We start from the raw sequence: 14,498 nt of genomic DNA, 5'->3' as shown, positions 1-14,498 counted from the left end.
GTTCTGCTTGCTTAGGTGCAGCCCGGCTGCATCTGTACACATCCTTCCCCACGTTCACTAGTGGGCCACTGTCCCGCCCTTTGTGGAAGAAACAGTGCACTGAACCGAATGAGTGATTTGTGTTTTGCCTTCTTCCAAATTTTGCTATCTACTTATCCGTGCCATGCCCACGTAATGGCAATAGGCCAGGTGGGGAAGGGTGCCCCATGCCCACAGTCAACGGCTGCCTGCTCCTCCCCTCATAAAGCCCCTTTCTCAATAGTCCCTGTCCCTCGGAGAGCTCCCTCCCAGCACTGCCTCTCCCCCCCCCCCCGCCCCCCCCCCCCAGCCCTCACCGCTGCTTCCCTGGGTGTAGATTTCTGGGGTCTGACATTGCCAGGCAGGGGCTGCTGCAACCCTGCTCACTGTGTTTCTTACCACAGAGGGACAAGGAAGTGGTCCTACCCAGTGTCCACCAGCACAATCCCGACTGTGACATCTGGGTCCATGAATATTTCACTCCATCCTGGTTCTGTCTGCCCAATGATCAGCCAGCCTTGACGGTTGTGCGGCCTGGGGACACTGCGAGGGACACCTTGGAGCTCATTTGCAAGGTATGTCGCAGCCGTTCAGGTTGTTTTCCAGGGAAGAGCAGAATTGGCTGGAGACCTGGTGTGCACAGTCTAAGGGAGGAGGCGCTGGGTATGCAGCCTGGCACATGCAGGCAGCCCTGCATTCCTTTGTGACACTGTGTGTGCACCATGTGAGGAGCAGGAAGCTCTCCGGGAGGGTTTTGTCTCCATGTACAAGTTTCGTAGGTTTGCAATGAGTACACTACTTCTACCCTCACACAGTATAGAAAACCTGAGCTGAAGACAGAATGCAAAACTAACCACTGTGGACATTTTGTTGGTTGTCTATTTTTACACACACACACACACACACACACACACACACACACACACACACACGTATTGAATGGTGTCAAACTATGGGTGCCATTTTGCAACCTGATGTTTGAATAGTAATCGATTCACCAGTGACATCTTTAAGTTAGAGAAAATCTAAAGTGAGTAAAAGCTTGACACGATGAGAAGTTCCTTTCTGTGAACATAGAATTAGCCTGTATTTTTTTTTTTTAGTAGAAAGTGATTGATTTCATTCTTTTGCCTTATGATGTGGAAATGTCTGGTTTCAAGGTGAGATTCTTTTCCTAGCTGAGTGCCCTTGAGTGACAGCAGGAAGAAGTCACTCACGCACACTGCTTTTCACTTTTCCATACGTAATGGCATCAGTGGTCTTAGTTGACCTCATGGGGTCTGAAAAGGAGCCGTTACTTTCCTGGTTTGCAGGTAGAGAAAGTGAGGTTCAGAAAGCCTCAGATACTTTCCTCACATCCCCGTCCCAAGGAGAGGAGAATCAGCAAAGTGAGCAAAGGAAAGAACTGAGCTGCTCCCAACCTGGGTATGTTGAGTTGTGGCAGGTGGACCCTCACAGAACCTCAGTCTGTAGGAAGGACAGTCCACAGAGCTCAGAAGAACCTAGAATATATTCTTAGGGGAGTGAGATGATATTCCATAACACTCCAAAAGTGGAAATCATTTGTATCCTAATTTTATTCTAGAACCATTTGGATGGATAAAAATGACATTTTAAAAGCCCTGTTCTTTCAACATATGATTTGTAAATATTGAATAATTTTACTCCCCCAACAAGTATGTTGTAATTACACTATCAGAAATTTATACATGCTTTTTAAAAAATTAACTAATACCTAAAAAAAAAAGTCTCTTCATATGAGTGGCGGGGGGGGGGGGGAGGATGAAATAATCCAGCTCAAATATGACTTTGAAATAGCCTTATGTGGAGAAAAGTAGATCAACCTATTGTTTCAGGACAAAGCTAACCTTGGCCCCCCACATGGGCATTAAAAATAAACACTGGCCCCTGACACACCTCGACTATTTCCTGATCATAAGTTCTAGGTTTTTAGCATAATGGCATCTCTGTTCATAACTTTTCATTTTAATTACTTGTCAAAGTTGGTCTGCTGAGGATTTCTGCACTCTTTTATTTATAGCTAAGCCCTGTTCTTTAGAGAACCGTTAATATTCTGCAGAGCTGTGGGAGTTGTTCTCACTTGGAGCTGTTGGAAGTCGAACTCCGGCTCTTTTGCATGAGCCAAATCCTGGAAGGTGTTTCCAGGGAGTAGCATGGCCATGGAGTAGCCTTAAGGAGTTGAAAATTAAGCCATAGTTTCATGGTAACCATGTTTTTGTGAGAAATTAATCTGTGGGAGGTGTACAATGAGTTGGTTGGACCAGTTTTAGGTTCTTTGTAAGCCTTTAGCCTTTCTAGAAACTAGGAGACTAAAAAGCGATGTCTCTGCCATAGAGAGACCACCACTAAATAATGCTGTTGTGCTGTTCCTTTATGTTCCTTGGTTACTTGCTGAGTTTCTGTGGGCATTCTCAAGGTACAAGTCCCTCCCTGTGACAATAATAGATCATCCCGCCCAAGGTTCCCTGGGTTGCCATTTCCCTCCAAAACATAGAACTAAGACAACGTAGAACAAACTTAACATCTCATGAGTTTAAAACTAGCAAACTTGCGTGGGGGACTTTAAGACACCGATGGTCTCCAGGAAAGGGTCTTTATGGGATAAAGTATATAGTGTGCTCAGACCTAGATGTCTTCTTGACTTCAGTAATTCGTGGAGCAATTTTATTCTTAAGGCTGGAAAGGGAAGAGAGGGCTTCCATGTGTTGTCACATGATCCAGTGGTGAGTGGGTTTTGATTCCTGGGGAAGGGATGGAAAACAGAGACGTAAGAACGGGGGTCTTTTAGTTCATTGTCGTTGGTCATGGATGCTGTCCCTCAAATCTAATCAATTCTCTCTTCTGTCTTTTGCCTTGGCTCATTTTCTTTCCTATTCTCTGATCCACATCATTTCACATCTAGTTTCCATCTGCCCTCGATCACCAGTCAAGTCCTGGTATTGTTAATTTTTCAAGATACACATTTCTTGTCATAGATACTGAAATGATTGTTAGATGTAGCCCATAACCTTGTCATCCTATAGGGTTTTTAAAAAATATATTCAGATTATTGGAATTATAAAAAAAATTGCAAAAAAAGATCCATTCTTTCATAGTTGGTCATATTGTTCATGTGTGACCATGGTGTCAATTTTACTACATGCTTGTACTGAATATCTTTATATGTGTATGTATGTGTCTGTTCATTGTAAGTGTGGGCACAAGGACAATTGTGGGTGCCATCTGCAGGAACACAAATCACCTCCAATTGGGTTTCCAATTGGCCTGGACCTCGCCAAGTAAACTAGACAGGCTGGCCAGCTAGCCCCAGGGATCACCCTGTCCCCCTCCCAAACACTGGGATCATGGTGACAGCTTGACATGGTTCCTGAAGAAGAACTCAGGTCCTTGTGCTCGCAAGGCAAGCACTTTGCCAACTCAGGTGTTTCCCCAATCCAGTTCTCAAGTATTTAAATGCTCAAACTATTTATTTAAAATATCTGCATCATTACTTAATCCTTTGAAATAATTAGAGTAAAATCTGAATCTTTAAAAAAAAAATGCCAACTAAACTAAAACTTGCCCAGTTGTAATATTTATTTTATGGCACAATTTACAGCCAGCTTTCTTGCCTTAAAACAGATACAGTGCTAAGTGATATGAGTAAACGTACGTAGGAAAACAAATTTGTACGACTTAATTTTTTCCCTAATGGAATTCCTCTTGCAAGTAAATTTTCTCTTGAGTGTTTTACAAAGTCAAAACCAGCCAGATGCTCAACAGCCACCCACCTTTCAGTATTCTCTAACATCTGGAGTTCTTCTTGCATGGACAAATGTTACGAACACAGTTGATACTTTGACCGGCTTTGATATTGAAGCTCATAATGAGAATCCGAGGATTTAATTAGCTTCCTTTTAAAAAAAAATATTTATTTTTATTTTATGTGCCTCGGTGTTTTGCCTGCATGTATGTCTGTGTGAGGATGCTGGATCCCCTGGAACTGGAGTTACAGACGGTTGTCAGCTGCTATGTGGGTGCTGGGAATTGAACCTGGGTCCTCTGGAAAAGCAGCCAGTGCTCTTAACCTCGGAGCCTTCTCCCCAGCCCTTAATTAGCTTCTTAAGACTGTGTTTCATTTTAGATTGGCCATGCTATGTGGGTTCACGATTCTGAAACTTTCACCAAAATAGGTGGACCCATAGGAGTACTCATCTCCCACGTCCCGATTTTAGAATAACTGTTTACCAACCATAAAGGCCTTTAGATTTCTTATGAAGCCTATGTAAGTATTATTTATTTTGAGCCAGGCTGGTCTCAACCTTGAAACTTTTCTGCCTTAACCTCCAGGGTGCAGGGATTGTAGGCATGTGCTAACACTCTAGCCCGCTCTCCTTTTCACAGTTGTGGTGTGTATTCACCTTTTTAAAGTTATCAGGACAATGAGTAATATAAAAACATTTGGAAAAATATGTGCAGCCCGAACCGTGTTCTCTGTACATCACTAAACCCCACCTGGCGCTTGTCTGTGCGATTCCAGATGTCAGCAGTGTGGGGTTTGGGGCAGGGTGAGATCCCTGTTCTGTTTCATAGTGCCTGACAGCTGGCTGGTGAGCGCCGCTCTGAGGTTTGGGTGAGGTTAGTACTGGCTGTGATGTCCAGACGGTGGAAGGGACAGTCTGGTTAGGACTGTCCACAAGTGTTTATTAATGGTGACAGTAGGTGTCCAAACTGCTCTGTTCCTGTTACTGAGACCCCATGAAACTCCATCCTCCTCCCTTTCCACCTCAGTAGGGAGCAGATGGCAAAACAAGATGTTTCCTTGTAATTAAAGATTTTGTGAGGACCTGGGACAGAGAGAAGCATCTCCAACCCTGACCCGGACATTACCCCCATCCCCCACCCCTGCCCCAGCCAGGCACACAGGGGACTTTTCTTGTCCCATCACCCTATTACTGTTTTTTTATTGTTTGTATCCCACAAGCAGTGGGTAGCACTCTTAAAGGTTTTCCTGTTGTGTGTTCTCTCAGCTCACCCATCTTCCTTCTTCACCTCTGACATGAGAGCCCTGGGTGGAGGCATCCTGTCTCAGAGATAGAGAAAGAAAGCCAGGTGCCCAGGGATGTATTCACTAACCAGTGTCTGTTCTGCCCTGTGGACTTCAGAGGTCACAGTCTGTGGGACTAAAACCCAAGAACCAGCGATAGGAAAACGTCTCTATCATTCTGTTGTGTGCTCCCAGGGATCTCATGTCCACTTTCTGGAAATGTGCTTTTGTGGTAGTACCTGAGCATCCTCCGTGCATGTATTAAACAGCCACCACTCCTCTGTCTCCCATTTCCCGCATACGGATTCTCCAAACCCGAGCACACTCCGGAGGCCTGCAGCGATCTGGACTGGTGTCTGTCTGTACCGTTGCGGCTTCATGGAGTGCCCGCCGGCACACTGCCCACGGTGCTAGCTGTGACGGAGTGGACGTTAAGGGGATGATGACTGGGATGCTATTAGTGTGGTCTCTGTGTTTATATTTATACTGACAGTATAGAGTAGGAGTATTTGCCAATTAAAATGAATTTCACTTATTAAAGGGTAATTCTCAGCCGGCTGTGGTGGCGCACGCCTTTAATCCCAGCACTTGGGAGGCAGAGGCAGACGGATCTCTGTGAGTTTGAGGCCAGCCTGGGCTACAGAGTGAGTTCCAGGACAGCCAGGGCTTCACAGAGAAACCCTACATTGAGAGATTTTTTTTTGTTTGTTTGTTTGTTTTTTTTTTGTTTTTCGAGACAGGGTTTCTCTGTGGAGCTTTGCGCCTTTTCCTGGAACTCACTTGGTAGCCCAGGCTGGCCTCGAACTCACAGAGATCCGCCGGGCTCTGCCTCCCGAGTGCTGGGATTAAAGGCGTGCGCCACCACCGCCCGGCTAAGAGAGATATTTTAATCACATACTTTATATAAAATTGAAATTTTATTTTGAAAATTTGAGCAATTTCAAATTCATGTAAAAATAAGATCCACATAATAAATTCCCATGTACCCATTGCATAGAATATATAATGTTAAGGTTTACCGATTCCACCTTTTAAGTGTGGATTACTTTGGAAACAAATTCTAAAAGCTTATCATTTACTTGATAGTATTTTAGGGTGTATTTTTAAGTGATAAGGGCACTTTACAATTAAAAGTACCCATTTAAATATTTCATTTATTGCAGTATAACTTCATGGTGTCTTGTAGCATTTGATGGTTTTTTTGTTTGTTTTGTTTTTGTTTTTTTTCTAGACAGGATTTCTCTGTGTAGCCCTGGCTGTCCTGGAATTCGCTCTGTAGACCAGGCTAGCCTTGAACTCACAGAAATTTATCTGCCTCTGCCTCCTTTTTGAGTACTGGAATTAAAGGCGTGCACCACTACTGCCTGGCATCTTGTAACATTTGAAAAGCATTTTTTTTTTTTCATATGCCTCCTTTTTGTGTACTGAGAAGTATTTATAAAACCATATTATGGTGGTATCTTTTATAATCAAAATGAATTCAAAAACGGCTTTTCAGGTAGAGTAGATCCTTTGACCTATCCTAGACAAAGAAATGGCCCTGGGAACACTAATTCCCAAGTCATGTGTGTGCTTCCCAGGTTGGAGGCGCTTGCACTGCCCCTGGGGGAAGTCCCATTCTGGAATATATAAGTACGATCCCGTTCTGGAATACATAAGTACGATCCCGTTCTGGAATACATAAGTATGATCCCGTTCTGGTATATAGAAGTAAGACTGGAATTCAAATGCTTTGCGTGCATGCTAACTTGCTTGCAGTGAGCTGCTAACACCTGTCCTGGGGGCCCCAAATTTCCTGGGGCACAGCCTTTTTCTCTCATTGTGAATGCTTCCTCCCCCTCTCTTGTTACCGTGTGTGTGTGTGTGTGTGTGTGTGTGTGTGTGTGTGTGTGTGTGTGTAGTTATATTCAAGGGCTTCTTTAATGTAACATAGATTTTGTTGGAAAAACCAGTGTTACAGAGCGCAATTAATCAAATACATGGAAAAGAGGCCGTGATTCAGTTTTCTGCATTGAATTGCATGATCCCCGTGGAATTATTATTATTAATGAGTTCCAGGTCTGATTTGTGTTCTACCCTTTTAAGGATAGGATCCCACCACACACCCCATCTCTATTGTCCTTAGGAAACAAGGTAACAGTCCCACGTCCTTGGAGAAGTAATCTCTCCTCTTTACTACTAAACAGACATTTTCCTTCCTTCCATCCCAGGCACATCAGCTGGATCATTCCGCTCATTACCTGCGCCTGAAATTTCTAATGGAGAACAAGATGCAGGTCTACATTCCACAGCCCGAGGAGGACATTTACGAGCTGGTAATGTTTATGACCGCTGTCCACGTACATTCCATTTGAGATGATTTTCAAATTATGCATGTACTTGTGGTAATTGTAGCTGGTGGGGTGGAACGGGTTCTGAAATGAGGGAGCTTCCTTCAGAGCTCCAAAGCTGGCAGAAATAACCACGCATCTCAGACACCCCAGAGTGGAGTTGCCTTTGCTCGTCCAGGGAGCAGGGCTGCTCCGTCGCACAGGGCGCGGAGACCCGCAGGTACTCCTCAGGCAACTCTTCCTGCAGACTTCTATTTTTAATTGGTGACTCTAAGATCAGTTGGCACTTGTCAAAATAAGAGCACGCGCGCGCTCCAGTTCTGTGCGCCTTCCACGTTCTTATGAAAACGGATGGGTTAAATCTTGCGGGTGTTAAACAAAACACCCACAACCACCCTGGCCATCTGATGACATGCCCCAAGCCTGCCTTGGTGAATGTTCCGGCCTCTTGGTTCTTAGTCATCCTTCTGGGGCCCCGGAGCTGCTTGTTGTGGATATGGGCATGAAAACAGGGTAGGGCCTTACCACAGAAAGCAGAAGTGCAGCCCAGAGGTTTCCTTTGGAAAGGGGAACCTCGGTGTAGAATTTCATTAGGAAATGCTGTTTCAGATCAACTTTTTGAACTGTACTTCTTATATTAGGAAACACTCACCAGTGTTAAGCACACAGTTTAAAGGGCTTTGACAAATATGTACAATTACATTTTCACTGCATCAGTTATGATTTGGAATGTTTCTGCCAACCTCTACAGAAGGTCACCTCAGATCCCTTTAAATGTTTCTAAGGAAATGTGAGACTGTACTTCTGTAACAGTCTGTCGCGTTATATGTTGGAAAAGGGTCAAGATGGGCCTGGAAGGGTTGGAAAAGGATCAAGATGGGCCTGGAAGGGTGGGTGGTTCTGTGGTTAAGAACACTGACTGCAAGCTGGGTGGTGGTGGCGCACACCTTTAATCCCAGCACTAGGGAGACAGAGGCAGGCGGAGCTCTGTGAGTTCGAGGCCAGCCTGGGCTACAGAGTGAGTTCCAGGAAAGGTGCCAAAGCTACACAGAGAAACCCTGTCTCGAAAAACCAAAAAAAAGAACACCGACTGTTTGTAGAGGAACTGACCGTGGGTTCTCAGTACTCTCATGATAGCACACAACCATCCATAATTATGGTTCTGGAGTATCGGGTGCCCTCTTCTGGCCTCTGTAGTCACTGCACACATGTGGTACAAAGACATACTTGCAGGCAAAACAGTCACATATATATTTATTCATATATACCTATATATACACACATATATGTATATATATAAATAATATTGAGAAAAAAGGGAAAAGGACCGAAGTGATTAGTCCCCTCTAAGCCACTGTTGACCAGGTCGATGGAGGAGGTCACTCAGCAGTGAGGGGCCGAGGTGTCCCTTCTGAGAAGTAGAGAATAGCCACTGCTTGTGTCCTGTGAACGAACTCTATGTGAGAGTCCTTTCCTTACTTAAGAAGGAAAGAAGTACTTAGGAGGCTGAGGAAGGAGGATTACCTGGCCCCCGGGAGTTCAAGGCTAGCCTGGAGAACAGCATAGCAAGCTGTGTGTGGTGTGGTGAACATCTGTAACTTAAGCACTGGAGAGACTTGGGCAATGGACTGAGAGTGAAGGTTTGGGGCCAGCCTTGGCTACACAGTGGATTTCAGATCGGCTTGGGGCATAACCTGGAACTATGTGATCTAAAAACTCTGAGAGAAGAGACGATTGAAAGAGGCTAAGCTGATAACACGGACATAGTTCAGTTTATGCCTTACGACTTGTGAGTTTTGCGTACCATACATCGCGGGGCTCCTAGGCAGCCATCGTCAGTGCCTGTGTATGCCAGGCACGTGTGCCACTTTGAGCCACGACCTCAAAATTTTTATTACTCGTATGTTATGGTTTTAAATCTTTTTATTTTATTATTTTATGTATGTGAGTGTTTTATGTATGTGTGCACCATGTACATGCCTGGAACCTAAAGGAGCCAGAAGGAGACACATCTCCCTGGAACCGGAGTTACAGATGGTTGTGAGCTGGCGCGTGGGTGCCGGGAACTGAACCCAGGTCCTCTACAAGAGCAGCCAGTGGTCTTAACCACCGACCCCCCTCTCCAGCCCTCCTCCAATGTCGTTTTTAAGCTTTGGATATTGTGTGGTCTTATCCAGTGGGGTGATGAAGTGCTAAGTTCAGTCTGTTTGGGCCTGTAATTGTTATGTCCATGTCAGAATTTAAAAAAAAAAAACAACTCTAAAGTGCAAAGAGACCGTTGGGTTCTCTCTCCCCCCTTTGCAGAAGTCTCTGGCCCCGAGATTTCCCCAAGGAAGCAGTTGGCACGGTCTTGCCTACACCAACACCTCCATCTTACCAAGTTCTCTAAGCTTCTGTGCTCTGGGCAGCTTGGTGTCTGACAAGGCTTCCAGACCCCTGCCCAGAGCAGTGCTTGTAGTTGCACAAGACGGGATATGTATGGACTTCCCCATGGCTTAGTTATAACAAGATACTGAGCAAAAATCCACTTTAAATGACGGATAGCGTGTTACTAGCTCACTAAATTCTAAGACCTGGGAGTAGGTATAGTGACTACCAGTACTCGGGAAGTAGTGGCAAGTATAAACGATATTGGGAGCTGTTAGTACCAACTAGAATATGATGCTGAGATAACTTCTATTCATGATAAAGGCACAGGCACCCTTAGGATTGCTGTGTGTGTTGCCCATGTGCATTCCTGATCATTGAAGATGTTGCTTTTTTACAAATATTCTGGGTAATTTTTACTTTTTTCCCTAAGTTCGCGACCCCTGGAATCCTCTCAGTGGGTCCCGGGTTTTGGATCTCTGCTTTAGCTCATTCATCTGGATGTGGTTTCATCCCAGGCAGAGCCCCTCTGAGTAATGTTCCTGGTGGCTTTTTGAGAGCTTATTGGATGTCTTGTCCCTTTCTGAACAAGCAGCAGTCCACACAGTGTTAATTAGCTTTGGTCCTTCATCTGCACGCTGATGCCAGTGTTCTGCAGGAACCGTGTTCTCACACATGCTCCCCCCACCCCGCCCCAAATACTTAATTCTATGCCATCAGCAGCAGAACAGTGAGTCCTGGGCTTGAGATCTTCTTGGCGGGTGATGAATGTTCATGTTAGTGGGCAGGGAGTTCTCTTGCATGTGAATATCTACTGCTAGTTATTGTCTGTCTGCATTCCCGATTATATTCATGTAAATGTTACCCGTTTGGCTATTTTCTCGTGAAATATGTTGGGACCAATCCATGGAATGGTCACAAACCCGGGGTGCAGTCTGTAGAGACACTACCTTTCAGATCTCACACTAAATGAGTTCTTATTCAAGTGATGGGGGAATAAAATGTGCAGGCAAAATTGATTAATTTATTTCTTCATTCATCCAGCAAATATTTACTTAGCATTTTTTGTGCCTGGCATAATCTCTAATTCTCATGGGGTATGTGCCAAAGAGAAAAGGAATTCTGTTTCTGGAGGAGCCTCTGTTCAGGTTTGCAGGCACGCATTTAAACTCGGCACCATCAGCGGGTTGTGAGGCTTGGGAGAGAAAGAAGTGAGGGGCAGACCGAGGTGTGGTGCTGTGTGCTTAGCTGTACCGTTGGAATGGGAGGCGGGAAGAGTGAGGGTGTGAGTCTTAGGTATGCTCTGCAGAAAGTGTCTCAAGGGGAGGAGACGGGTCTGGGGAGAAGGGTCTGTTGGTAAAATTCTGGACACACGCACGTGAGCTCCAGAGTTAAACCTCAGCACCCCTGCAAAAGGGGGTGCAGTGGTGTGCAGCCGTGATCCAGCGCAGGGAGAGACAGGAGGGTCCTTAGAGTGCTGGCTACACACACATGACACTGATCCCTGACCTCCACATGCATGTGCACACACCTGCCACCGATCCCTGACCTCCACATGCATGTGCACACACCTGCCACCGATCCCTGACCTCCACATGCACGTGCACACACACCTGACACCGATCCCTGACCTCCACATGCATGTGCACACACACCTGACACTAATCCCTGACCTCCACATGCATGTGTGCAGGCACATGACACCGATCCCTGACCTCCACATGCATGTGCACACACACCTGACACCGATCCCTGGCCCTCACATGCATGTGTGCAGGCACATGCATGCCCATGCATCTGCATTAGTAGGTGACAAACTGACCCAGCCTGAGGTAGGGAGGAAGTCACCCAGGAGGTAGGGAGGCTGTGCCATGCCAGGAGGGTAAAACAAACAGACAAAAGACGTGGTGCCAGACATGAAGTTAGAGAGGAACAGGGAGGCTGTGTAGATAGGAGTCCAGAGGAGAAGGGAACCCCAGGAGAAAAAGGACCTCACATGTGGCCTTCTACATCTGTGGAGTCATCAAGCTGTAGATTGACAGTGTTTGAAAACAAAAGGGAAAAAAAACCCTCCCAATTGTTACTTCTTTATGATATATAATATATACAGTCCAATGTACAGTTGATGGCCATGACTCTACTGAGCATGTGTAGACTTCCTGGGCCCTTATTCCCAATCCGAAAACAATCCTTTATTTTATTAGGTATCAAATGCAGTCTGAAGTACGTATGAGCTAGTGAGCATAGATTTTATGAAAATACTGTTTTCCATAGGAGAGCTGAATGTGCAGGGGTTTGGGTATTCTGGGGTCATACGGGCCCTGGAACCAGCCCTATATTTAGTAATGACAATAGGTGACCTCTTCTGTTACAGGCTCCTTGAGGGTGGTGTACGGCCGATGGACCATACAGGATATGGGCACACAGAACCTCTGCAGGCCAGGACACTGTGGCTGAGATGGGCAGCCATGGTGGCTTAGGCTGGGGCACCCAGAGGAGACAGGGAGATGGGACATGATTTTGTGAGACCCAAGTGCCCGCTTATTGAAAGCAGTGTTAAAATCTGATGATCTTTCACCCAGTTTTTGAACAGAGTAGGGGAGATGCAATTTCATCAGTTTAATGAAATGGAGGTGATTTAATATATGTGCCACTTATTTGTGCATAAAGCAACCAGATTTCAAATTTCCTAGCTCCAAATACTGTGGTTTCAGAGCAACATCTTAAGACACAACACGTTCTTGAAATTTCCTGTATTTAATGAGTGGTTTTTTTTTTTTTTTTTTGGCTCAATCTGGCCTCAGTCTGAGTCAGCACGAGTGATCGTGCGGCTCCGAGGCCCGTGTATACTGCACTGAGCTGTCCTCAGAGAGCAGCAGAAAGAGGAGACACGCTGCACAAGTGTATTCCCGCTGGGTGTTCGCAGAGATGGGTAGAGCAGTAGTTACATGCTGCCACCTGGCGGGAAGGATTGGCAATCACACATATTTGAGAATGCTCCCTCTCCCAGGGCTCACCTAAGCAGAGACGAACAGTGGGTAAGGCTGTATGGCTCACTGTGCTGTCCTGCTAGGTCTTTGTAAGCTCATTATTGAAGTCATTCCATAGTTGTCATTTTGGTGACTGTGTTTTCTGATCATAAAATCACTATCCCTGAAGTCTTCCAACTGGACAATTACATTTTGTGAGACATTTCTAAGTATCTACATAAAATCATATTGAGTTAGACCCCCTCGCACCCAGGCTGTACCGCTAACGTTCCTAACTCTAACCCCCATCCTGCGGTGTCAGGGGACACTGAGGAGGTAACTTGTATTCTCTTCTTCTTGCCTGAATAAACTGACATGTTGGAGAGATGGGGCAGGGGCAGCCATCAGCAAGGACTTCTTCAGTACTACAGAATGAAGTGTCTGTTCAATTCTGTGGCTTGAGATTGATTTTCATTTCGAGATCCAATAACAGTTTGCATTTGCTTTTGCTCTTTTGTTTTCAAATTTGGATTTCAGCTTTAGGTTTTTTTTTTTTTCCGAAGAAGGTTCACTCTCCTGACCTTGGGCCTTTTTGGGTTTCATAGGTTGGCCTGAGAGTCACATTATAGGGCAAAGAGAGCTATATCTCTGGGGGTTGTAAGACTGGGCTCAGATCCTGCCCTGCCTACCCTGGATGTACCAACTTATTGCTATCTCACCAGCCTTAGCCCCCCTATTTGTAAAATGGAGATCGTGATTGTCCCAGTATGGGGTGAAAAGCCACATAGTTGAAAATTCACGTTGTATGAGGTTAGGTCCAGACAGATGAAACCATAACATCAGTTGATTTCAACACTGTTTCTGAGGTGCGAGCTATACACTATTTCAATCTTGAGTGTGTACAGAAACACACTACATACAGACAGTGTTGGGGTACTAGACAGTGGACTGATTTGTGTACTTAATTTTCTAGCCTATTTTGTATAGTTAGTTTAGTGGCTACTGAAGAATCTTGTCCATCCACACATTTGTTTCAGTATCAACGTCCATCTCTACCAGTTCATCCTACTGTGGATGTTTCGTGTGTAAGTACTATGGGGCAGCACAGAGGTGCCCTGTAATTTGAGGAATCTCACTCAACACATTCATAACCACTGTTTAATTTCGATCAATCCCTTACCCAAGCACTGGAGGGTTTAATGACTGAGGCATTATTTTTCAGGTCTATGATGAATTTAGGGTGTTACCTGGAGTGGTATGTGTGTCGGGGGAGAGGATGGGTTAGAATCCATACTGTAGCTGAACTTGGTGATGAGAATTCTAAGTTTCCGTTATAACTCTCAATAGGTTACAGCATTAAAAAAAAAAAAAGACTGATGTAATATGTATTTTTGTTCAGGTATCAGTTATGAAAAAAAATAGATTAACAAAATGCTGACCAATCCTAAGAAGCTATTTGTGATGGATGGGGTCCTAATTAGCCTCCTCTCTGTAATTTGCAGCTTTACAAAGAAATTGAAATCTGCCCCAAAGTCACCCAGAGTATTCACATTGAGAAGTCAGACTCAGCCGCTGGAAATTACGGTAGGTTTGTTTGTCTTTGCTCTTGGCTGCTTGTGTTCTAGTTAAAGCATTTCCGTGTAAACAGAATGTGCGCGTATTTACAATTCAATAACAAGCCTCTGGGGCCGGTCTCAAACAACGCATCTGTCTCCTGTGTTGTGATGAGCAGCTGAGCTACGGAGAGAGATGCTCACCCTGGGCACG

General features: G+C 45.1%; 1 protein-coding gene across 7 annotated transcripts in view; it reads left to right on the top strand.

Annotated features, from left to right (window-relative positions):
* The window catches only part of Tiam1 (TIAM Rac1 associated GEF 1), a 403,079-nt gene that overhangs the window by 321,309 nt on the left and 67,272 nt on the right, over positions 1-14,498 (top strand). For all 7 annotated transcript variants that reach the window (XM_015987745.3, XM_076549156.1, XM_076549155.1 and 4 more), the window contains 3 exons: positions 423-593; positions 7,276-7,380; positions 14,234-14,315. In XM_015987745.3, the coding sequence (XP_015843231.1) occupies positions 423-593; positions 7,276-7,380; positions 14,234-14,315 (358 nt within the window). The remainder of the gene's footprint in view (positions 1-422; positions 594-7,275; positions 7,381-14,233; positions 14,316-14,498) is intronic.

Source organism: Peromyscus maniculatus, chromosome 12 (assembly GCF_049852395.1).
Source record: "Peromyscus maniculatus bairdii isolate BWxNUB_F1_BW_parent chromosome 12, HU_Pman_BW_mat_3.1, whole genome shotgun sequence".
NCBI classification, from domain to species: domain Eukaryota; kingdom Metazoa; phylum Chordata; class Mammalia; order Rodentia; family Cricetidae; genus Peromyscus; species Peromyscus maniculatus.
This window is presented reverse-complemented; position numbering and strand designations above follow the sequence as displayed.